This window comes from Kryptolebias marmoratus, linkage group LG13 (assembly GCF_001649575.2).
Source record: "Kryptolebias marmoratus isolate JLee-2015 linkage group LG13, ASM164957v2, whole genome shotgun sequence".
NCBI classification, from domain to species: domain Eukaryota; kingdom Metazoa; phylum Chordata; class Actinopteri; order Cyprinodontiformes; family Rivulidae; genus Kryptolebias; species Kryptolebias marmoratus.
The window spans coordinates 15,877,592-15,902,355 of NC_051442.1; the positions used below are offsets into that span (position 1 = coordinate 15,877,592).

The 24,764-nt window shown below is 47.0% G+C and overlaps 3 protein-coding genes across 3 annotated transcripts in view; all 3 read right to left on the reverse strand.

The window, feature by feature from the left end:
- The window catches only part of LOC108247429 (transcriptional regulator ATRX), a 38,365-nt gene that overhangs the window by 944 nt on the left and 12,657 nt on the right, over nucleotides 1-24,764 (reverse strand). Inside the window, exons 11-34 of the mRNA XM_017435546.3 lie at nucleotides 23,568-23,722; nucleotides 23,244-23,420; nucleotides 23,054-23,159; nucleotides 22,607-22,703; nucleotides 22,321-22,503; nucleotides 22,032-22,164; nucleotides 21,702-21,811; nucleotides 20,826-20,969; nucleotides 20,569-20,746; nucleotides 20,349-20,486; nucleotides 5,647-5,822; nucleotides 5,451-5,568; nucleotides 4,820-4,938; nucleotides 4,654-4,727; nucleotides 4,302-4,384; nucleotides 4,055-4,211; nucleotides 3,883-3,977; nucleotides 3,703-3,808; nucleotides 3,446-3,623; nucleotides 1,986-2,177; nucleotides 1,757-1,900; nucleotides 1,595-1,666; nucleotides 1,407-1,502; nucleotides 37-165 (exon numbers count right to left, since the gene is read on the reverse strand). Of these exons, the coding sequence (XP_017291035.1) occupies nucleotides 37-165; nucleotides 1,407-1,502; nucleotides 1,595-1,666; nucleotides 1,757-1,900; nucleotides 1,986-2,177; nucleotides 3,446-3,623; nucleotides 3,703-3,808; nucleotides 3,883-3,977; nucleotides 4,055-4,211; nucleotides 4,302-4,384; nucleotides 4,654-4,727; nucleotides 4,820-4,938; nucleotides 5,451-5,568; nucleotides 5,647-5,822; nucleotides 20,349-20,486; nucleotides 20,569-20,746; nucleotides 20,826-20,969; nucleotides 21,702-21,811; nucleotides 22,032-22,164; nucleotides 22,321-22,503; nucleotides 22,607-22,703; nucleotides 23,054-23,159; nucleotides 23,244-23,420; nucleotides 23,568-23,722 (3,160 nt within the window). The remainder of the gene's footprint in view (nucleotides 1-36; nucleotides 166-1,406; nucleotides 1,503-1,594; nucleotides 1,667-1,756; nucleotides 1,901-1,985; nucleotides 2,178-3,445; nucleotides 3,624-3,702; nucleotides 3,809-3,882; nucleotides 3,978-4,054; nucleotides 4,212-4,301; nucleotides 4,385-4,653; nucleotides 4,728-4,819; nucleotides 4,939-5,450; nucleotides 5,569-5,646; nucleotides 5,823-20,348; nucleotides 20,487-20,568; nucleotides 20,747-20,825; nucleotides 20,970-21,701; nucleotides 21,812-22,031; nucleotides 22,165-22,320; nucleotides 22,504-22,606; nucleotides 22,704-23,053; nucleotides 23,160-23,243; nucleotides 23,421-23,567; nucleotides 23,723-24,764) is intronic.
- LOC112451367 lies at nucleotides 5,993-12,490 on the reverse strand. The gene is made up of 2 exons (XM_025010437.2): nucleotides 6,610-12,490; nucleotides 5,993-6,343 (listed from the first exon to the last, which is right to left on the reverse strand). Exon 1 carries the CDS (start codon nucleotides 12,472-12,474, stop codon nucleotides 7,075-7,077), a length of 5,400 nt encoding a protein of 1,799 aa, XP_024866205.1. The 5' UTR covers nucleotides 12,475-12,490; the 3' UTR covers nucleotides 5,993-6,343; nucleotides 6,610-7,074.
- On the reverse strand, nucleotides 12,636-20,337 carry LOC119617585. The gene is made up of 2 exons (XM_037978943.1): nucleotides 19,312-20,337; nucleotides 12,636-19,045 (listed from the first exon to the last, which is right to left on the reverse strand). Exon 2 carries the CDS (start codon nucleotides 18,823-18,825, stop codon nucleotides 13,426-13,428), a length of 5,400 nt encoding a protein of 1,799 aa, XP_037834871.1. The 5' UTR covers nucleotides 18,826-19,045; nucleotides 19,312-20,337; the 3' UTR covers nucleotides 12,636-13,425.

The following is a 24,764-nucleotide window of genomic DNA, read 5'->3' on the forward strand; positions in this document are numbered from 1 at the left end:
TATGAGCGCGTTACGACACGAGCGCCGGCGACTTACTGATTGCTGCTGCGCCAGAGCTTCCCGATAAAAGGCCTGCACGACGTCCCGCCTCTTGTCGTCGCACTTTTTCCAGTGCTGAGCCTTCACCTGCAGCTCGAGCTCAGGCAGGAGGGGGTACTGCTGCTGCTGCGGGGGGGGGGAACGGACGGACGGACGGGACAGCAAGTCAACAGACATTCATACAGTTACTGTCCTCACTTTATCCACAGAGCAATGCTTTGACATGTTAAAGCAGGGTTCAGTGGAAAGGTTTTGAACAGTTGATATCTAACCTGTTGTGGATGGATCAATGAACGACCACAATTTGGAGAAATAGTTGGATTCTGACTGAACTGACGAGCTAATGGCTAGTCTGAACACAGCTAAGACTGGACTGGTGTCGTCTTAAAGTAACTCCAGTCATCAAAATACTCATTTCTGAACCTCTACGTTGACTTTTTATGGTTCTTTGCAAGTGCAGACGGCGGCAGCAGCAGGTAGCTGTAGCACTCCCGGCAGGAATTTCATAATATTTCTGCTGGAATAAATGAAACTGAGAGGCGTAACTGTTTATAAAATGGCATTCGCTATTTCCGTAGACTGAAGTTGTCTTAAGATGTGGCAGCAGTGGCTCAGGAGGCAGGGGTTTGTCCTGTAACCGGAGGGTTGCCGGTTCGAGCCCCCGCTCCGTCAGTCTCAGCTGTTGTGTCCTTGGGCAGCTGTGGCTACAATGTAGCTCCCCACCATCAATGGGTGAAAACGCTTTGGGGTCCGCAGACTAGATAAAGCGCTATACATGTGCAGACCATTTTACCATTTAAGGTAAGCGATCCACTTTGTTCTTCGCTGAGTTTTATTTAACTATTAGCTCGTCGATCTGTCAGACTTTATTTCTCCAAACTGACGTCTTCGAAGCACCGTTTACGACAGGCGCCGGTTTAATTGTTCAGAAGCTTCAAAATGTTCAAACTACCCCTTTAAGGTCATGACTCCACGGTGTCTTCGAAGACGTATATTACCTGTAACACAGTTCTGACGTGAGCAGTTTATTGTTTAAGTAATGAGCTACACTGACTTCACAGCCATTTAAATAAAACCTCCCAACCCATGATTATATATTCTGCTGTCTGCTGACTGAAGGAATCATAGATGTTTTGTTCAGACCGCAGGAAACTGAAAACAAACACTGTTTCCTGGAAGACAATGGTGTCCAATCCTGGTCCTGGAGGACCAAGATCCTGTATGTTTTAGATTTTAAAGCTCCACAGAAGCCTGTAAATTAGTGAATTAGTCGAATCAGGTGAGTCACGGCAGAGAAACACCTGAAACCTGCAGGACGGAGGCCCTCCGGGACCAGGGTTGGACACAGCTGCTGCCAGCTGACTCACCAGTCGCTGCCTGTAGTCCTCGAGCGAGTAAGTCCTCATCTTCTGCAGGGTCATGAAGGCCGATGATACCTGCGCTCTGCTTTTGTTCAGCAGATCCTGCAAAGAAAGTTGCATCCGATGTTTTATCCCATCCAAACATTATCTGTAGTCATGAGAACAATTTAGAGATTTTATTTGATTTTTTTCACCAGTAGCTTCTCGTTGGTCTCCTTATCCAAAGAGTCCTGGGTGGTGCTGACTGGGAGGCTGGCTGGGTTTGACTGGTGGGAGAAACACAAACAAATGCAGCCAGGCGAACGAATAAAACCTAAAACCCAATATCACGCGCTGTTTAAGGCGACCCAGCTGACCTCGGCTTCGTACTCGGCCCACGCAGCTTTGCGCTCCGCCTCGCTGAGCTCCTCCTCCTGTTTGTGGTCCAGCAGGGACTCGTGCTCGTGGTAGGACACTATCTGGTCCTTACAGGTCTGCAGCAGCTGTGCTAGGACACTGTCCTGAGGAGGAGACGCAGAGCGTTACTCGGCACCCACGGGGTTCCCCCCCGCCCCCGCGGTTGATGAAACGAGGCGGTGAGGTCACCTTTGGTAGAATCGGGGTGGGTCGCTTGCTTTTCTTAGAGTTTGGGTCATCGAGCAGGTCTGGCTCAAACGTGTAGAGTTCGGTCAGCTCGTTCAGAGTGAAGTGCCTCTCGATCTGCTGCCGATCCACCACTCGGGAGGACAGAGACTGTTTGGTCACCTGCCGGTCATAGATCTTCTCCTCCATGGTGCCCTGGGGACGACGCAGACGTAGAATCATCAAATATTAAGAAGAAATACGTGAAAGAAAATCTTCAAAATGACGTCTTTTTCATCAGTAAGTTAATATCACCTGTCAGGTAAGACACCCATCCAGGAAAAAATGAAGAATACCAGCTATGGTTTACACAGCCAACAGGTGTGGGACAAATAAAGTCCAGCCTCTTTCAGTTCTTGGCTTTTATGTATCAGAATGAGGATAAAACGATATGGTCTTTAAATCAAATGTGCAAAAACACACAACAGATTCCGGCAGGTCGTTATTTATTCAATAAATCTGAAGCCAAAATGAAAAATCTGTCTTAAAGGAACATGGCAGCTCGACTTCCTCTGAAGGAACCAGTAGAAGGATGTTCTTTGGACAGATGAGACCAAACTAGAGAAGTTTGACCAAAACCAAACACCTCAGACAAACCGTCAAGCACGGAGGTGAAGGGTTGATGGTTTGGACTTGTTTTACAGCTGCAGGACCTGGATACCCCGCAGGCTCTGAGTCGAACATGAACGCCTCTGTAGATTAAAGTCAAACGTGAGGACATCTGTCCAACAGCTGAAGCTTGGACCAAACTGGATCATAAAACAGGACAACGATCCCAAAGCCGGCAACTGATCTACAGATCGGCTGAAAAAGAGAGGCGCTGCGGTGACCTCAAACGGACTGAAAAGGCTGTGTATAAAATAATGGCCTCAAATCTCAATGACCTGTAGTGACGCTGTAAAGAAGAGTGGGCCAGAGTTCCTCCTAAATGATATGAGAGACTGATATGATCATCCAAATAACGACTGCTTCACGTTATTGTTGCTAAAAGCTGTTTTAGAAGCTCCTGAACTCTGGGTGGTTCTTGTTTTTTTTACACTCAGTTTTTCCATTTTGGCTTCACTCTGTTTAATAAACAACAACAAGACGGGATCTGTTATGTGTTTTTGTACATTTAAGGTTAAATTTGATTCATTTTAAAACGTGATTATTGTTGTCATGTCTCAAAATGTGAAACCCTTGAACTGGTCGGGATTGAGCTCTTCTTTTTTTCCCACGATATATATATATATATAACAGAATAACAGAAATTAAATAAATACAAGCATAAGCAAAAAAAATGAACATTTGGTCAGTTCTGCCGATCAGTAATATTGATAAAAACACAAGGAACAAAACTGTTTTAAGACACTTCTTAAATCAAGTATATTTCTTTATCGGTTTGATTTATTTTGCGTGATCAAACCAAAGTCCGCGGTGTTTACCTGAGCCAAGAAGCGGTACACAAACACCTGTTTGAGCTGACCGAAGCGATACACTCGGTAAATGCTCTGTATGTCGTACGAGGGATTCCACGACGCGTCGAAGATGACGACTCTGTTAGCGGCCACCAGGTTGATGCCGAGTGAGCCGGCTCGAGTTGAGATGAGAAACAGCCTGCCGCTAAGAGCGAATAAAAAAAAGAGTTAGAAGGAAAAACACTGCGGGAGCTCCGCCCCAGAGTCTGATGGAGTCTTAGTACCGAACATTGGAAGCTTTGTTGAACTCCTCTGCCCATTTCTTCCTGAACAAAGCACTGGTGGAGCCGTCGAGCCGATAGTAGTCCACATTTTTGATCCAGCTGCCCTCTGTTGAAGCAGGAACACAGGAATCAAAACGTGCTGAAATGATTTGTACGTTTCTCCTTTCAACACAATATTACCTTTGACTGATTTTGACGGGTCTCTGGCTTGGTGAGAAGCTTTGAGGAAATCCTCAATCAGGTCCAACGAGATCAAACACTGACTGAATACGAGCCTAAAAAAAAAAGGAATTTGTAAAAATCTGGTTGCATTTAACACCGTTTAAATCGCTCTGCGTGACCAAGAACCTACACTTTATCCCGCAGGTCCTCGGCCATTTGAAGGATCTTGAATAAAAGCACCATTTTCCCCGAGTGCTCCAGGATCTTAGCGTCGCTTTCAGACAGCAGACTCTTGAACCAGCCCTTCGTCGGACTCGGAGGACTCAAGCTGCTCGCTGAACTCCCTCCTGGACGGGATCGTAGGACAAAAACAACCTGCAGCAGCGAACTCTTCACAAGCTACATGACGGGAACGAAGCCGCAAAATCCTGCAATACCTTTCGCCTCTGGGTCGTCTGTGGGGGCGTCGACGGCGCCGTTTTCACTGCCGTTCTCTTCTTTTCCTTCATCTTCTTTGAGTCTGATGTGACAAATAAATAAAAAAGAATTAACACAATGCAGAACAGTAAAAATTAAAGTATAAAGTTAGAAAATGCTGTTCAATAAGGGAAAACTACAGATCATTTAAGAGATAAATCCCTTCTATCATTTTATATTATACCAACATCTTCAGACTGTTCTGCATATTTATCATGCTAAAATCAATAATCCACAAATTAAGTTTATAATATATGCTTATATCTTTTTTTTCCATTTAGTTAAAAAATGTAAGTAAAGATAATAAATTACCTCTCGGGCACAATGGTAAATACATTCATCAGCTGAGATGCTGCCTTAACCTGATTCTTCTTGTTCAAATATCTCTGAGACAAATCCAAACAAACAGACTTGAATCAACATATTGGGTGAAACCCATGATGAGTCAACGTGCGTTCAACGTGGACGTTTGTGCCACCTTGTTTTCTTGCAGCTGAAGGCACCACGGATGAGTCCAAATTCGCCCGAGGACCTGGAAATCCTTGAAGAGGTTGGCGCCGGCCCTCAGCTTGGTTCTGTCGGTTTCACGTTCCCCGACTGAGCGGGGAGGGACAAGGGGGCATGTGTTTACTGTCAGGTTTCTGTTAAAACTACATTTTTACAGCATGCTCTTATCTATTAGTGACATCAGTAAATTACAAGTAAACGTTTCTGTAGGTTTAATGTTATTACTGACAGTTACTGTGACAGAAGTACCGCCAAAGGTACTTTATACACCCGTCAGAGTAATCAAAATACAAAGCAATCCTGAATACATGCGTCTAGAGACCTGTGACCTTGACCTTTGACCTCATGACCTAAACATCAATGGGTATCATGCTTTGACCCAAAAGAGGTCCAGCTGTGCAGTTTGACATTCCTACGTTACACGGGTGCAGACTTGGAGCACAGACAAGCTTTTCACAAATGGGTCACCTGTGACCTTGAAATCCATAGGGATCACCCTTGACCCACGAGGTGTCCAGCTGTGTAGTTTACCATTCCTGACGGACAGCGCCACACCCTAATGTGATCATGGGTAAACCCTCCTGAACTGTGTTTGTTCTTACCTGAGACATGGTCGAGGTAGTGGCGGTATAATTTATACTGAAGGGGGGTCACCCTCACTGCCAGCACATATTCGTGTTTGGGAGGCAGAAACTGGCTCAACTCGGAGTAATCTCTTCTCTAGGAAGAAAAGATAAACAGCGTTGTCAAACTGGAGCACGCAACGATGTGAGGAAACAACATCCGCTTTTGTCTCACCTGCACGCATCCAGCCAACATTTCGTGGAGCACGTGCGCTCGCTTCTTCATGACCCTGACATCTTTGGGGGTGGAGTCGGCGCACTGGCCGTTCTGTATGGGGTTGATGAAGCGGTTTCGAAATTCGCTCAGAGAGCCCAGCAGATTCTTCTTGATGAAGCTCACCATGCAGTGGTCTGCCGGGACAAAACAGGACAATGTCCTCCGAGCGTCAGTCGACTGCAGGTTGGGCTCGTTAAAGACAAAGGTTCTTTTCAAAGGCTAAAAGATTTAAAACTGGGTGATTTTAGCTGTTATTTCTACTGTCAAACATTCATTCAGTAGAATAAAAACAATGCAAGTTGTCTGTTTTGTCCAACAAACTTATACCGTCACACTGTTTTGTATTTTGTCACATGTTGGCATATTTTTACTTTTTTTTTTTTTGGTTGGTGTTCACATGAACACCTTTTTACATTTTGTAAAAAGGTAAGTCTTGTTGTGTATCTGACTGACGCATTCCCGTTACGCATTTTGCTATGCACTGCTTTAAAGGGTGGTAAAAAATAGGGACTGGTTTTATGCTGGTTGGAAGGTTCAGATTACTGTGGTGAGTCCGGTTAGAACTCCAAATAAAGCAGTCTCACTCCCGGGTGTTCAATTAACTTGAATTTGCTGTTTATTCCTTACTTGACAGAACTCTGGGTGTGTGTGGTTTCTAGAACAGATACAGAATAATGATATAACATCAGTATTTAAATAATCCCAAATAACTAACTGAAATTCTGTCACAGTTACATTATGACTGACTACAATATTAATAATTTTCCATACGTTGCTTCTAAATAACGTAACACACGAAACCCGCGTTGGTAGCTCTCATTAAATGTTCGCAGGAACAAGCATCTCAACAAACATCAATTAAGAGTGAAAACGGCACGTTCCGCTAAATAAACTACATTCTTAACTTGCAATGTTACTTACTTCTATTTTCACGCACACAAGTCGAATGAGTTGGCAAACGAACTGTAAACAGCAACTAAACAACACAAACTTAGGACTGTAAACTCCGGTGCAGCTTCTTTCTCATCTCTGCTCTTCCTGGTCTGCATGCTGCTCACTGGCGGTCTAGGCTCCGCCCCTTAAAGGGCAAGCATGACAGTCTCCCTTTAGGCAGCCTTTTCCACAGCCGCCCCCGTATTCACTTGTGAATACGAATAACTAAAAAGGCTGAGGTAAAGGGGGTGATTAATCGTCCGTAGGCAAGGCAGGTAGGTTGACAAGTCTTGCAACTGGTCGTACATACGTTCTTCCCTTTACAGTTACTTCAGCTGATCTGATCCGGGTGTCTGGTCCAGGAAAAACTTGAGATACTTTACCCACAGGCCAAAGGGCCCGCGGAAGCTGATTGTCCACAATCATGACCACATCTCCGACTTGTAGATTGGCCTATTCAGTCTGCCATTTTTGACGGGCTTGGAGTCCTGGCAGGTAGTATTTTAGGAAATGATGCCAGAAATGGTCGGCTAGATTTTGGCTGTGCCTCCATCTTCTCCGCCCGAGAATCTCTGGACCGTCATAGACAACTTGTGGCAACGAGGCATCCCGCCGCCCCATGTGAAGGTAGTTAGGGGTGACGGGGTCAGGATCTGCTACTTCAGATGAAGTGTAACCCAGAGGTTTTGAATTGAGCATCCCCTCGATTTCGATCAAAACTGTGTGTAACACCTCTTCAGTGACAGTTTGGGCTCCAAGAATGACCTGAAGAGCAATCTTTAGTGAGCGGATTTCTCGCTCCCAGCAACCTCCGAAGTGGGGGGATCCAGGAGGATTGAAGGCAAATCTGATTTGCTGGTATGCGAGCCGCTCTTTGAGGTCGGGATGAAGTGCTTGAAATGATTCCTGCAGCTCACGTTCTCCTCCTCTGAAGTTCGTACCCTGGTCACAGAGAATCTCCTTAGGTTTCCCACGTCTGGCTATAAAGCGTCTCAGAGCCATTAGGAACGCATCTGTGTCCATACTGGGAATCAGGTCAAGGTGGACTGCTCTTGTAGTTAGGCATTTAAACAATATTCCCCACCTTTTCTCGCTACTGCGTCGAATCTTGATGATGTATGGGCCAAAACAATCCACACCTGTAGAATAGAATGGTGGTTTAAACAGACGCAGTCTGGCTGGAGGGAGGTCTGCCATCCTGGGTGGATTTGGGCGTCCCTTCCACCTCTTGCACTCAACACAGGATCTCTGATGGCGGCGTACTGCTTCACGCCCACGTAACACCCAGTATCTCCTTCTGATCTCAGCAAACACCCTTTCTGGCCCGGGATGCTGAAGCTTATAATCATAATCTTGTATGATGAGTTGGGTCAAAGCATGTCTGGGGTCCAGAACAACAGGGTGCACTTCCTCTACTGTCAGGTCAGGATTGCGGCGTAAACGGCCTCCTACTCTGATGAGTCCTGTTTTCTCATCAAATTCAGGTGCTAGTAGAAGAAGGCGACTAGATTTGGAAATGGGTTTACCGTCTTTTAACTGGGTGATTTCCTCAAGCAATGACTCTTTCTGGGCTTGTTGTAGCGCCTCTAGCTCAGCAGCAGCGTAGGAATCAGCAGTGAGGGGGTGGTTGGGGTCAGCCGCCCCGTAAAGCTGATGTGCAGTGGCTTCTAAGAAGTTGTCCCAAGTCCGGTACTGGTGTGGATCTGGGACACTAGAGCTGGACATAGATAGACAAACAACTTGTCGCTTCAGCTCACCTTCAGGTTCACTCTGGTGTGGGGGTGGTAGATCAGGCCAGTTACTTGGAGCTAGTTTCAAGAATACAGGTCCATCTGTCCATCTACTACCTGTACTGATGTCTTGGATAGTGAGGCCACGAGTGATGTCGTCTGCTGGGTTATCTCGTGATGGCACATACCTCCATGTGGCAGCTTCTGTCAGTTTTTGTATCTCCGCTACACGAGTGCCTACGAAGACCTTGTATCTGCAGGAGTCTGAACCCAACCAGGTTAGAACTGTGGCCGAATCAGACCAAAAGATGCAGCTGCGAATGGGAAGGGTCAACTCAGTGCTGATGACCTTGTAGAGCTGGGCACCTGTTAGAGCAGCGCACAACTCTAACCGAGGAATGGATTGTTGCTTTTTTGGGGAAACACGAGACCGAGCTGCAAGGAAAGCTACCTCAACTTCTCCCTCTGGACTCTCTGTCCTCAGATAGGCCACTGATCCATATGCCTGTTCAGACGCATCACAGAACACATGGATGTCTCTCTTACAATTGGGTTGGTCCAGACCAGGACTAGTGTAGCACCTTGGTAGGGTGATCTTATGCAGCTGTGCCAGCTCTGCTTCCCATGCGTACCACTTCTGCAGGAGCTCCTCAGGGAGTTGTGGGTCATCCCAGTCCCTCCTTTTCTCCCATAGGTGGCGCACAATAACTTTGGCTCGGGTGGTATAAGGAACTATGTAGCCAAGAGGGTCATACTGGCTAGCTAAAACTCTATAGATGTTCCTCATAGTAGCCACTGAGCAATCGATGTGTCTGTGTTTGTAAGTGAGGGTATCAGACTTACAATTCCAGTGAAGTCCGAGGGCTGGCTCTTGGATATCAGACTGATCTTGATTGAGCCACAACTCACAGCTAGTTGACTTGGTGTCTGGAGGAAGATGGTGAATGACATTGGGATTGTTACTCGCCCACTGCCTTAGCTCGAATCCCCCGCCCGCCAGAAGATGGTGCAGTTTGTCCACGAGTGCCTTGGCGGCTACTGGACATGGGAGACTCTGTAAACAGTTGTCCACGTAGAACGACTTGTTGATAGCAACACACACGTCATCTTCTGGTTGGCTGTGGTCTGTGACGTGTTTCTGCAATGCAAACGTTGCACAACAAGGACTGCAAGTGGTTCCAAAGGGAAGTACCTGCCACTCATAAACATCAGGGGGATTGTCTCGCTTCATGTCCCGCCATAAGAACCGCAGCAGGGGTCGATCTTTAGGTAGGAGCCTCACCTGGTGGAACATGCCACGGATATCGCTGCTGAAGGCCACAGCATGCTCCCTGAAGCGTAGTAACACTGGTAGCAACGCAGGGCCAAGAGTGGGACCTGGTAGAAGGAGTTGATTCAGGTTGTAGCCTTGGTACTGAAATGAGCAGTTGAACACTACCCGATTCTTCCCATTATGTTGAACCATATGATGGGGTATATACCAAGCTTCAACACTGGTCTTCAATTGGTGGTCCCCCAACTTCACGACATAGCCAGCTTCAACGAGCTTCTCGATCTCCCGCTGATAGGCCGCAGCTTGCCCTGGTGATTTGGCTAGGCGCTTCTCTATACCTCTCAGGAGGGGCAACACTGCTTCTGGAGTGGCTTTCAAGGGAGGCATATTTTTAACTCGAAGAAGGGGTGTGGCATAACGCTCAACACCACTGACATTGACTCTCACTGTCTGTTCTTGCAGGAGTCTGACTGCCTCTTGGTCTTGTCGTGACCTAACCGCTAACTTCTCACTGCGGTAAGGGAGCACATCCATCTGCCATAACTTCTCTACACATGAGAACAGCTCTGCGGGGGATGGTGTAGATGTGAAGAGACAGTGACTTACATTCGTGATGGACTCAATGGTTTGAGCTGGGCCCTGTAGTGTCCATCCAAGGAGCGTCTTCACGGCTGCTGGCCCACCGGGTGGTCCTAGTCTGACTGGCTCAATAGGTGTAATGAGGTGTGTACAGTCAGCGCCAATCAGCAACATGGGATGGACTCGGTTTAGAGGAGGGAGTGGCAAACCTGACAGATGCTTATACTTCTGCTGGAGTGAGGCAACTGGATGGGAATGTTCTGCTAAACTCAGTTGCTCAGCTGTAAAGGCATTCTGAATATTGTACGTTTTGTCAGGATTGGCTGCTGGAGAAATGGTGAAAGACACGGCCGCCCCGTGGAGCTTCTCCACTTCCTGTCTGACTGTACGGAGATCTAACACCTCTTTACTTCCCTTAAGGCCCAACAGTTTGGCAGCGGACTGGAGCAGTATTGTCCGCTCAGATCCGTCGTCTAAGACAGCATACGTCTCGAGAGATTTGTCACCATTCCTCAGGAGTACCTTACTGATTTTCAGTAGTACCTTACAGTTGTAGACCGGACGGTCAACGTACCTGACTTTGTTGGCAGTATTAACGAGACAGCTTTCTACCGAAGGTGGTTCTGGTGCTGGTCCTTCCTCTACTCTCTCATTCACCTCGTGCAGCACAAGCAGATGTCTCCTACCACAGGTCTTGCAGGGAGCTTTAAGTGTACACTTTGCAGCTTGGTGATTACGTCCACAACGCCAACATTTATTATTCGTTTTAATCCATGTCACCTTCTGTTCTTTGGTCAGGTTCTTAAAGTTAGAACAGTTGTTCAGGAAGTGCTTGTCATTATCACAGTAGGGACAGTAGGCCGTTACCTTATCTTCGCGTTTAGATTTGTTGGCTGGCTGTTCAAAGGCAGATGGGGCTGCCACACTGCTTGATCTTAAAACCTTCTCAGTGCCCAGGAGGATAGTAGCAGTCTTACCTGGAGGTTTAGGAGTGCGTTTGGTGTCAGGCTTCTTATTAAACAACTCCTCTCGTTTGGGAGGCTTCATGCCATCGTCCTGGACTTCTAGCTCGTATTCTAGCCAATCAGCAAAGTCAACGAGGGTGGGAATGGCCAGTCTTAGGGGGTGGATAAACCTCTTAAAGCTGGCGTTGAGGTCATAAGGAAGTTTACTTACGAGCCTTGAAACATGAGAGCCACAAACTAACTCGACTTGTCCTCTTTGCCCCAGCTGTTCTAACATGCCTACTAATGAGCGCACGTTGAGGGCAAACAGACGAAAGCCTTTCACATCACCGCTGCGTATGTTTGGCCCATCCATTAACTCTGCAATCCGTTGCACCGCAAGTTTGTGGGGCTGTCCATACATCTTGGTGAGAGCCAGCATTGTATCTGTGTAAGGTTGCCTGGAGTTGCAATACGAGTCTGCCACAAGTGAAGCTTCTTCACACCTAAGGTGGTCTGTAAGGATCTGGTACTTGTATCTTTCCGTGGCATCAGCTGGTAATAGATTCTCTAAGGCAATCTTCATTCGTGCAAACTCTCTGGGGTCTGGTGATGTAAAACTGGGGATGGTGGGCTTCGGCCCCCGGTATGTGGTCTCTCTCTGTGGCTCATTAAAACAGGGTGTCTGGAGAAATGAGGGATCTGTCCCTGCATAAGAAGGTGCACGCTGTTGTGGTGTGACGGCGTAGTACGGGTTACAAGACAGACCACTATAGTGCTGGGAAACTCTGTGAGGACCAAGATCTTGAGGTAGGTTTCCTTGGGGGCTGAGTGTCGGATATTGTAGCTGCTCGTATGCTGGGGTGTTGGTTGGGAGTTGATAGTGTCCATATCCACCGCCACTGTATACACCTTGAGGTGGAGGAGGCGGGAATAAAGGCTGGTGGGCTGCTGGCTTGGGCTGTAAAGCAACCATCAGACTCTGGAACTGTTTACGGAGCTCAGCGTTCTCTTGGCGTATCTCGTCGAGAGCAGCATTAAACTCAGGAACTTGGTGGGTCCGCTGCTCTCCGGTGGCCTGGTCCATAGACTGACTAAGCTCCTGCTCTTGTTCCTCATCATCCCTCAAATTCGCCATGTCGAAGCTCTGACTAAGTGGTGGTGATGGAGATCTTATGGTTGGACGCTCCGGTGTTGTTGGCTCTGCTGAGACTCCCAATGCAGCTGGAACTGCTGTCCGTAATTTACTCTGAGCCCCGAGTCCACTTAGGTCATAATCTGATAGGTAGGAAGGCATCGATGTTCGCTGTTTCGGTCGCGAGTCCATTACTGTTGACTCTGGGTTTATATCCTAAAACAGCAATCTGCTAATCCGGCTCGAAGGACCATTAAAAAATAGGGACTGGTTTTATGCTGGTTGGAAGGTTCAGATCACTGTGGGGAGTCCGGTTAGAACTCCAAATAAAGCAGTCTCACTCCCGGGTGTTCAATTAACTTGAATTTGCTGTTTATTCCTTACTTGACAGAACTCTGGGTGTGTGTGGTTTCTAGAACAGATACAGAATAATGATATAACATCAGTATTTAAATAATCCCAAATAACTAACTGAAATTCTGTCACAGTTACATTATGACTGACTACAATATTAATAATTTTCCATACGTTGCTTCTAAATAACGTAACACACGAAACCCGCGTTGGTAGCTCTCATTAAATGTTCGCAGGAACAAGCATCTCAACAAACATCAATTAAGAGTGAAAACGGCACGTTCCGCTAAATAAACTACATTCTTAACTTGCAATGTTACTTACTTCTATTTTCACGCACACAAGTCGAATGAGTTGGCAAACGAACTGTAAACAGCAACTAAACAACACAAACTTAGGACTGTAAACTCCGGTGCAGCTTCTTTCTCATCTCTGCTCTTCCTGGTCTGCATGCTGCTCACTGGCGGTCTAGGCTCCGCCCCTTAAAGGGCAAGCATGACAGTCTCCCTTTAGGCAGCCTTTTCCACAGCCGCCCCCGTATTCACTTGTGAATACGAATAACTAAAAAGGCTGAGGTAAAGGGGGTGATTAATCGTCCGTAGGCAAGGCAGGTAGGTTGACAAGTCTTGCAACTGGTCGTACATACGTTCTTCCCTTTACAGTTACTTCAGCTGATCTGATCCGGGTGTCTGGTCCAGGAAAAACTTGAGATACTTTACCCACAGGCCAAAGGGCCCGCGGAAGCTGATTGTCCACAATCATGACCACATCTCCGACTTGTAGATTGGCCTATTCAGTCTGCCATTTTTGACGGGCTTGGAGTCCTGGCAGGTAGTATTTTAGGAAATGATGCCAGAAATGGTCGGCTAGATTTTGGCTGTGCCTCCATCTTCTCCGCCCGAGAATCTCTGGACCGTCATAGACAACTTGTGGCAACGAGGCATCCCGCCGCCCCATGTGAAGGTAGTTAGGGGTGACGGGGTCAGGATCTGCTACTTCAGATGAAGTGTAACCCAGAGGTTTTGAATTGAGCATCCCCTCGATTTCGATCAAAACTGTGTGTAACACCTCTTCAGTGACAGTTTGGGCTCCAAGAATGACCTGAAGAGCAATCTTTAGTGAGCGGATTTCTCGCTCCCAGCAACCTCCGAAGTGGGGGGATCCAGGAGGATTGAAGGCAAATCTGATTTGCTGGTATGCGAGCCGCTCTTTGAGGTCGGGATGAAGTGCTTGAAATGATTCCTGCAGCTCACGTTCTCCTCCTCTGAAGTTCGTACCCTGGTCACAGAGAATCTCCTTAGGTTTCCCACGTCTGGCTATAAAGCGTCTCAGAGCCATTAGGAACGCATCTGTGTCCATACTGGGAATCAGGTCAAGGTGGACTGCTCTTGTAGTTAGGCATTTAAACAATATTCCCCACCTTTTCTCGCTACTGCGTCGAATCTTGATGATGTATGGGCCAAAACAATCCACACCTGTAGAATAGAATGGTGGTTTAAACAGACGCAGTCTGGCTGGAGGGAGGTCTGCCATCCTGGGTGGATTTGGGCGTCCCTTCCACCTCTTGCACTCAACACAGGATCTCTGATGGCGGCGTACTGCTTCACGCCCACGTAACACCCAGTATCTCCTTCTGATCTCAGCAAACACCCTTTCTGGCCCGGGATGCTGAAGCTTATAATCATAATCTTGTATGATGAGTTGGGTCAAAGCATGTCTGGGGTCCAGAACAACAGGGTGCACTTCCTCTACTGTCAGGTCAGGATTGCGGCGTAAACGGCCTCCTACTCTGATGAGTCCTGTTTTCTCATCAAATTCAGGTGCTAGTAGAAGAAGGCGACTAGATTTGGAAATGGGTTTACCGTCTTTTAACTGGGTGATTTCCTCAAGCAATGACTCTTTCTGGGCTTGTTGTAGCGCCTCTAGCTCAGCAGCAGCGTAGGAATCAGCAGTGAGGGGGTGGTTGGGGTCAGCCGCCCCGTAAAGCTGATGTGCAGTGGCTTCTAAGAAGTTGTCCCAAGTCCGGTACTGGTGTGGATCTGGGACACTAGAGCTGGACATAGATAGACAAACAACTTGTCGCTTCAGCTCACCTTCAGGTTCACTCTGGTGTGGGGGTGGTAGATCAGGCCAGTTACTTGGAGCTAGTTTCAAGAATACAGGTCCATCTGTCCATCTACTACCTGTACTGATGTCTTGGATAGTGAGGCCACGAGTGATGTCGTCTGCTGGGTTATCTCGTGATGGCACATACCTCCATGTGGCAGCTTCTGTCAGTTTTTGTATCTCCGCTACACGAGTGCCTACGAAGACCTTGTATCTGCAGGAGTCTGAACCCAACCAGGTTAGAACTGTGGCCGAATCAGACCAAAAGATGCAGCTGCGAATGGGAAGGGTCAACTCAGTGCTGATGACCTTGTAGAGCTGGGCACCTGTTAGAGCAGCGCACAACTCTAACCGAGGAATGGATTGTTGCTTTTTTGGGGAAACACGAGACCGAGCTGCAAGGAAAGCTACCTCAACTTCTCCCTCTGGACTCTCTGTCCTCAGATAGGCCACTGATCCATATGCCTGTTCAGACGCATCACAGAACACATGGATGTCTCTCTTACAATTGGGTTGGTCCAGACCAGGACTAGTGTAGCACCTTGGTAGGGTGATCTTATGCAGCTGTGCCAGCTCTGCTTCCCATGCGTACCACTTCTGCAGGAGCTCCTCAGGGAGTTGTGGGTCATCCCAGTCCCTCCTTTTCTCCCATAGGTGGCGCACAATAACTTTGGCTCGGGTGGTATAAGGAACTATGTAGCCAAGAGGGTCATACTGGCTAGCTAAAACTCTATAGATGTTCCTCATAGTAGCCACTGAGCAATCGATGTGTCTGTGTTTGTAAGTGAGGGTATCAGACTTACAATTCCAGTGAAGTCCGAGGGCTGGCTCTTGGATATCAGACTGATCTTGATTGAGCCACAACTCACAGCTAGTTGACTTGGTGTCTGGAGGAAGATGGTGAATGACATTGGGATTGTTACTCGCCCACTGCCTTAGCTCGAATCCCCCGCCCGCCAGAAGATGGTGCAGTTTGTCCACGAGTGCCTTGGCGGCTACTGGACATGGGAGACTCTGTAAACAGTTGTCCACGTAGAACGACTTGTTGATAGCAACACACACGTCATCTTCTGGTTGGCTGTGGTCTGTGACGTGTTTCTGCAATGCAAACGTTGCACAACAAGGACTGCAAGTGGTTCCAAAGGGAAGTACCTGCCACTCATAAACATCAGGGGGATTGTCTCGCTTCATGTCCCGCCATAAGAACCGCAGCAGGGGTCGATCTTTAGGTAGGAGCCTCACCTGGTGGAACATGCCACGGATATCGCTGCTGAAGGCCACAGCATGCTCCCTGAAGCGTAGTAACACTGGTAGCAACGCAGGGCCAAGAGTGGGACCTGGTAGAAGGAGTTGATTCAGGTTGTAGCCTTGGTACTGAAATGAGCAGTTGAACACTACCCGATTCTTCCCATTATGTTGAACCATATGATGGGGTATATACCAAGCTTCAACACTGGTCTTCAATTGGTGGTCCCCCAACTTCACGACATAGCCAGCTTCAACGAGCTTCTCGATCTCCCGCTGATAGGCCGCAGCTTGCCCTGGTGATTTGGCTAGGCGCTTCTCTATACCTCTCAGGAGGGGCAACACTGCTTCTGGAGTGGCTTTCAAGGGAGGCATATTTTTAACTCGAAGAAGGGGTGTGGCATAACGCTCAACACCACTGACATTGACTCTCACTGTCTGTTCTTGCAGGAGTCTGACTGCCTCTTGGTCTTGTCGTGACCTAACCGCTAACTTCTCACTGCGGTAAGGGAGCACATCCATCTGCCATAACTTCTCTACACATGAGAACAGCTCTGCGGGGGATGGTGTAGATGTGAAGAGACAGTGACTTACATTCGTGATGGACTCAATGGTTTGAGCTGGGCCCTGTAGTGTCCATCCAAGGAGCGTCTTCACGGCTGCTGGCCCACCGGGTGGTCCTAGTCTGACTGGCTCAATAGGTGTAATGAGGTGTGTACAGTCAGCGCCAATCAGCAACATGGGATGGACTCGGTTTAGAGGAGGGAGTGGCAAACCTGACAGATGCTTATACTTCTGCTGGAGTGAGGCAACTGGATGGGAATGTTCTGCTAAACTCAGTTGCTCAGCTGTAAAGGCATTCTGAATATTGTACGTTTTGTCAGGATTGGCTGCTGGAGAAATGGTGAAAGACACGGCCGCCCCGTGGAGCTTCTCCACTTCCTGTCTGACTGTACGGAGATCTAACACCTCTTTACTTCCCTTAAGGCCCAACAGTTTGGCAGCGGACTGGAGCAGTATTGTCCGCTCAGATCCGTCGTCTAAGACAGCATACGTCTCGAGAGATTTGTCACCATTCCTCAGGAGTACCTTACTGATTTTCAGTAGTACCTTACAGTTGTAGACCGGACGGTCAACGTACCTGACTTTGTTGGCAGTATTAACGAGACAGCTTTCTACCGAAGGTGGTTCTGGTGCTGGTCCTTCCTCTACTCTCTCATTCACCTCGTGCAGCACAAGCAGATGTCTCCTACCACAGGTCTTGCAGGGAGCTTTAAGTGTACACTTTGCAGCTTGGTGATTACGTCCACAACGCCAACATTTATTATTCGTTTTAATCCATGTCACCTTCTGTTCTTTGGTCAGGTTCTTAAAGTTAGAACAGTTGTTCAGGAAGTGCTTGTCATTATCACAGTAGGGACAGTAGGCCGTTACCTTATCTTCGCGTTTAGATTTGTTGGCTGGCTGTTCAAAGGCAGATGGGGCTGCCACACTGCTTGATCTTAAAACCTTCTCAGTGCCCAGGAGGATAGTAGCAGTCTTACCTGGAGGTTTAGGAGTGCGTTTGGTGTCAGGCTTCTTATTAAACAACTCCTCTCGTTTGGGAGGCTTCATGCCATCGTCCTGGACTTCTAGCTCGTATTCTAGCCAATCAGCAAAGTCAACGAGGGTGGGAATGGCCAGTCTTAGGGGGTGGATAAACCTCTTAAAGCTGGCGTTGAGGTCATAAGGAAGTTTACTTACGAGCCTTGAAACATGAGAGCCACAAACTAACTCGACTTGTCCTCTTTGCCCCAGCTGTTCTAACATGCCTACTAATGAGCGCACGTTGAGGGCAAACAGACGAAAGCCTTTCACATCACCGCTGCGTATGTTTGGCCCATCCATTAACTCTGCAATCCGTTGCACCGCAAGTTTGTGGGGCTGTCCATACATCTTGGTGAGAGCCAGCATTGTATCTGTGTAAGGTTGCCTGGAGTTGCAATACGAGTCTGCCACAAGTGAAGCTTCTTCACACCTAAGGTGGTCTGTAAGGATCTGGTACTTGTATCTTTCCGTGGCATCAGCTGGTAATAGATTCTCTAAGGCAATCTTCATTCGTGCAAACTCTCTGGGGTCTGGTGATGTAAAACTGGGGATGGTGGGCTTCGGCCCCCGGTATGTGGTCTCTCTCTGTGGCTCATTAAAACAGGGTGTCTGGAGAAATGAGGGATCTGTCCCTGCATAAGAAGGTGCACGCTGTTGTGGTGTGACGGCGTAGTACGGGTTACAAGACAGACCACTATAGTGCTGGGAAACTCTGTGAGGACCAAGATCTTGAGGTAGGTTTCCTTGGGGGCTGAGTGTCGGATATTGTAGCTGCTCGTATGCTGGGGTGTTGGTTGGGAGTTGATAGTGTCCATATCCACCGCCACTGTATACACCTTGAGGTGGAGGAGGCGGGAATAAAGGCTGGTGGGCTGCTGGCTTGGGCTGTAAAGCAACCATCAGACTCTGGAACTGTTTACGGAGCTCAGCGTTCTCTTGGCGTATCTCGTCGAGAGCAGCATTAAACTCAGGAACTTGGTGGGTCCGCTGCTCTCCGGTGGCCTGGTCCATAGACTGACTAAGCTCCTGCTCTTGTTCCTCATCATCCCTCAAATTCGCCATGTCGAAGCTCTGACTAAGTGGTGGTGATGGAGATCTTATGGTTGGACGCTCCGGTGTTGTTGGCTCTGCTGAGACTCCCAATGCAGCTGGAACTGCTGTCCGTAATTTACTCTGAGCCCCGAGTCCACTTAGGTCATAATCTGATAGGTAGGAAGGCATCGATGTTCGCTGTTTCGGTCGCGAGTCCATTACTGTTGACTCTGGGTTTATATCCTAAAACAGCAATCTGCTAATCCGGCTCGAAGGACCATTAAAAAATAGGGACTGGTTTTATGCTGGTTGGAAGGTTCAGATCACTGTGGGGAGTCCGGTTAGAACTCCAAATAAAGCAGTCTCACTCCCGGGTGTTCAATTAACTTGAATTTGCTGTTTATTCCTTACTTGACAGAACTCTGGGTGTGTGTGGTTTCTAGAACAGATACAGAATAATGATATAACATCAGTATTTAAATAATCCCAAATAACTAACTGAAATTCTGTCACAGTTACATTATGACTGACTACAATATTAATAATTTTCCATACGTTGCTTCTAAATAACGTAACACACGAAACCCGCGTTGGTAGCTCTCATTAAATGTTCGCAGGAACAAGCATCTCAACAAACATCAATTAAGAGTGAAAACGGCACGTTCCGCTAAATAAACTACATTCTTAACTTGCAATGTTACTTACTTCTATTTTCACGCACACAAGTCGAATGAGTTGGCAAACGAACTGTAAACAGCAACTAAACAACACAAACTTAGGACTGTAAACTCCGGTGCAGCTTCTTTCTCATCTCTGCTCTTCCTGGTCTGCATGCTGCTCACTGGCGGTCTAGGCTCCGCCCCTTAAAGGGCAAGCATGACAGTCTCCCTTTAGGCAGCCTTTTCCACAGGTGGGGCGTATGCCCTGCTGTCATGGCGTAACCATCTTGGTTTTGTTGGTGCGGCGTCCCGTTCTTACATGTGACCCTGCAGCGTTCACCGGGATCTTCGTGTCGCGGCGGTGATGAATGAATATCAGTCTTCTGTCAGCGTCCAGCTGCTCGTCTCACCCACTGTCTTCTTGTCTTCTTGCTGATGCTTTCCGCTGCTCTACTCTGGCGATTTGTCTTCTGTTCGCCTCGTCTTCAAGTAAAGTCCAAACCAAACCCGCGACGGCGACTTGGCAACCAATTTCTTCCAGGTCCGTGTTTGTGGAGCGAGGGACAAGGAGAACGTGCTGGTCTTACATCGGTACACAGCAAGTGACCAGACAGTACACAACCAGTGCTGATGTAGACGCTGCTGATTCTCCAACAACGCAGCAGGAGCAACTACACGACAATGTGAACATGGTTGTGTTACGGTGGAACGTACGCCAAGAACACAAAATAATACTAATGATACGCAGCTTTAATGAGATGAACCACAGGAGATGGGCCACAAGAACACCATAATACTGTGGCTTTGCACACACAGCGTTTCCATAGCGTAGCGTGAGATCATGTAATGGTATTGTTGGGTCACTGCTACGTAACTTTGTACGTGAAGGTCACGATACAAAATTTTCGACACGACCAATAAATCTGTTTGCAACCTGGCGTTGCTGGAGATCCCCATGTCAGATCAAAACAAAGAGGCGATCTGACGTTATTTATATCTCAATAGGTCTTAAAAACACGAGGCAAATACGCAAAAGTGAGACGGGAGTATAATCAGTGTTAAGCTGCGGAGGTGAAAACCTACACTCGACGAGGTTGTTCTGAAGGGGTGTACCCGTCAGCACCAGTCTCCTCTGGGTCCTGATGGTGTTCATGGCTTTGGAGATCCTGGAGGCTTCGTTGCGAAGGATGTGTCCCTCGTCACAAACCACAAAGTCTGGACCTGGAAACCAAAAAAAAACAGCTACATATATGAGCAGAGCAGTTGCATACGACAGGAAGTATTCTGAAGAACGTTTCTGAACCTGGATCCACTAATGTGCTCTTCAGCAGTTTCTTCGCCTCTTGGCTGTCAATGGTACAGTCCTTAGACAGGTTGCGGTACATGTCATAGCCCATGATCAGCACGCCTCCGTTCCTCTGCCACTTCTGCAGAGCTCCGAGTCGGTGCAGGGGAGACTTTACCGTAGCCAGCTCTGCAACCTGGAACGTGTTTTTGTGAAGTAAAACAACATATGGACAGGCCAAAAGCGTATCTTTTCTTTTCTTTTTTGCTGCATACCTTGACTTTATTATCTCTAATGTCCTCTTGCCATTTCTTGAACTCACTGACCCAGTTCAGGACGGTATTAAGAGGACAAATGACCAAGGCTGTTCTGAAGTTCAGGTTTGGTGAAAGCAGCACGGTGTGAAGGAACGCTACCACCTAATAAAACAAACAAACAAACAAACAAAAAGCATGAAACAGCAACAAAACCACAACAACAATTGTTAAACTACAAGAAACATTGACTTTGTGCAAGTGACTTTAAAATATGTGACCCGTGTTGGCACAATGAGGAATTTTTCCAATACTAAAGTAATATTATTTTCAAATTCTCCATCCCAAACGCTTCAAAGTGAGACAGAGTTTGTTGAAATTTGGCGATTTATCACCTAGCAACAAGCTGGTTTTGTTAATGAGTGTCAGTTTTTTTATTGGTCTGGAGTGAAGTCAGCGAGAATTCAGCCCCGAGCTTCACGATGATGCCAAAAAATTATACGAAGGGATTTCCCACCACTGTGGCAGCTGGCAGAAAAAAATGGTCAATTTCAAAGGAATTTAAAAGGATTATTTCTAAGAACATACTTGTTAGAAAGCTTCGACTGAAAGGTGGGTGAAGGGAGACGAGTGAATACTTTTGGTTATACAGTTGCATATTATATATATATATATATATATATATATATATATATATATAAAATATGCTCTTTTAGTTACTGGGATTGCTAGATGGTGTCTTTATTAACTATTTTTTATGCAAATCTCGATATTGGCAAAAGTAAAAAAAATATATATATACTTTTTTCCCTCCAATATTTGTGCAGTCCACCTCATTTTGCCAGCACACAGTTGTTTTCTTTGCCACAGAACTGCCTGAGTAAAACCACCGTTCACCTGCAGAGTCTTCCCCAGCCCCATGCAGTGTGCCAGTATACAGCCTGACCCGGGGGAGGAGTTGGCCTTCTTCACAGACTCACAACAGCTGTCCCAAATAAACTGGACACCTATTGGACAAGAACAAAGAAAAAAAAAAAAACTGTCTGCACGTTTCCCACAGGGTTTTCATTGCAGTTTTTACAGGAAGATGAAGCTAAAATAAGCCGCATGTAAACAAGGAACATCCAAATGAGGTGACCAGGAAACAACGCGACCTGTATGGTAATGTTCGCCTCAGAGCCTGCACTGTGCAAACCATCAGAACTGTGTGTTACTGTTCAGACTAACCGTCCACCTGGTGAGGCTTCAGTCTTGTAAGCAGGTTCTTGTGCACCTGAACAAGGGGCATCTTGGTCTCTTCATCCTGATCCAGGACCAGCTTGGTAGTGATGGGAGACTGCTCGTCCTCTATCACAGTTATCTGGAAAATAATGAAGATAATCGGCTTTTAATCTGTTTGTTGCTCGCGCCAAAACAACATTTATCGCTGGATGGTTACAGCGGGCAGCAAAGGTGTGATGCGTGGTTTGTTAGAGAGATGCGAGCCTTGATAGCGCTGTCGTGGCGCTTGTAGTACCTCCCTCCTTTCCTCCATCTGCTGGTCTCGGTTTGCCAAGCGCTTGCGTCTCTCCTCCTCCTCTCTGAGGGCTTCCTGGGTCTCGGCCCGCAGGTCCTCGTCCTCGATGATTTTGCGGATCTTCTTGCGGCCCTTCGGAGTGCTCTTGAGTTCGCCGTTGTCCTCGCCGTTTGAAACGTTACTCTGCACACACACACACACAGGCGCAGCTCAGGTTTTCCCCTTCAAAATAAAAGGCACGAGAGGTGAACGCACTTTGGTATAAAACGATAAAATTGAACGCTACCTTGTCACTGCTGGTGTCAGACAGCAGAATGTACTGCACTTGTTCCTTCTGTTTCTGACTAGAAGTGTCTCTGTCTTCATTTGTGTCCGAACTGAAGCTAAAAAAGGGACAAGAGGACAAGAAACACAAGTGAGCGATGAAGTAACACATACGGGCTTTACTGCAAGTGTTTCTGTACTGGTACCACAGCGTCAATAAGGTTTGTTATTCAGTCTCTAATTTGTCCAGGACAGCAGACGGTAATAAAGTTCACCCTAAGTTGTGTTTTATTTGGCTGAAGCCCTACAGCAGAAAAACCTTAGATTAGATCATTTCAACCTATTAAGATCTCAAGCAACACAACTAAAGACTGAGAGGTTAACAGATTAGAACCATTAGGTTGTTTTTTCATTATTGCCTGTTTTTCGGGGGGCTCAGTGTTATCAGTACCACCCGAAGCGAACGTACCTCTCCAGTTCATCCTCAGCAGCCTCATCCTCGGACTCGCTCAGCTCCTCGCTCATTTCCCAACCTGCACTGTCGTCGCAGCCCGTGGCGCTGCTTTCGCTATCAGCTTGGCGGAAAATGAAATCAAACATTAGAGCAGAGCTGGTGCTTTCCCTTCAGTTTGTTCCCTTTTTTTTGTCGTTTTGCTTACAGAACGTCTGTTTCCTCTTGGCTTTCCTGTCATTCTCCTGCTGTCCTGCCTCGTTCTCAGCCTCCTGCCCGTCGCTCGCCGTCCCCTCGTCTAACGTGAGCTTGTGGCGGAGGAGATGGTGCCTGAGCTTGGGGTCGTCGGACGGGCTGTCGGACGAGTCAGAGGTCATCTCCCCTCCTGCAGCAGAGAAACAGCCCGTCACTCCTCCGCCCTCGTAACTCAAGGCGAGCGCAAAAGGCCGCCGAGGCGCTTGGCAGACATCACCTGCCAATTTCATGAAAACTGCACTCGTAAAAAGAAACGCACAAAGGTGAAGCTGCTTACCGTTTTCGTTCGGGCCGTTTTCCCCATCGGCTCGTTTGTCCTCCTCATCAGCTTCTGACTCTGATTCACCCTCCTGTGTGTCTTCATCCGAGGAAATGTCACCGTCCGACGAGTAGTTGGCTTTAATTTGGGCCAACAGCATTTTCTTAGCGATTCTTTTAGAAGTGAAAGAGAAGGAAAAGGCACCTGAAGTTCATTTTATGACTAGTGAGATAACTTTTTAAGGCAAAACAAAAGAATCAAAATCAGGCAAAACTCAATAAGACTTGACCAGGTGCCACTAATCCATAAAACAACAACAAACTTGGTATTTGAATATAATTAAGATAATGTGCAGCAGAGTTTAGCTGACGTGACGATGCAAAGCTCTGGAGAGGTCGTACTATCAAAATAAAAGCACAAACAATAAAAATGAGACCAAGATGTGTTTTTTTAAAGTAAATATTTATTACAAGAAACAAGTATTATCAACAGGAGGAAAAAAACAGAGACAGACAAAGACAAATATTGTTCTCACTTGTTGGACTTTGGCCGCTCAGATTTAAAGACCAGCGGCCGTCTGGACTGAACAAACATGAGGAAACAAACTCCTTCAAACAAAAAGATCAAATACAATACAAGCGTTTGCATTTAAATATTTCCTCAGAATTAGAACGGGAAGTTGCCGTTTCCAACTTCAATGAAGAATAGAACTAAACAGGTAATTCTGCTAAAATGTTACAGTTCTTTTTTTTTACCATAAGCGTGACTGGTTTAAATAATAAAAATGTACGATTTCAATAGAACAACCACAAATCTGTACATTTAGTGAAAGTATGAACAACTACTCCAGCAACTATTCGGGGTTTCTAAGCGTCAAACAGTACTTCATTAAACGAGCTTTAGCGTTCTCGTGCTCGGGTGTTTCATTTAAATCGCGAGGCGAGTGATCAATGCGGGTCAGAGAACACGGCGGCCATTTTCAAAGGCTCAAAACTGAGGGCCGGTCAGAGTTCACTGGAACGTAGTATTATTTTTAAAAAAAGGTACTGCAGTGCAGCAGTAAAAAGGAGAGCTGACGCGTTTCAGTTCATGTTAAACAAAATGTGCCACGCTAAGAGAAAACACTGAGAGGTAAACACGCCGACGCTCCAGATTTCGCCACCGTCGCTACAGAAAACCACAAGCTGGGAGTGAAAGGACATAAACGTCCCTTTT

What these genes read in the sequence shown, in the direction of transcription:
- LOC112451367 (XM_025010437.2), bottom strand. Translation starts at nt 12,474, where the DNA reads ATGGACTCGCGACCGAAACAGCGAACATCGATGCCTTCCTACCTATCA.
- LOC119617585 (XM_037978943.1), bottom strand. Translation starts at nt 18,825, where the DNA reads ATGGACTCGCGACCGAAACAGCGAACATCGATGCCTTCCTACCTATCA.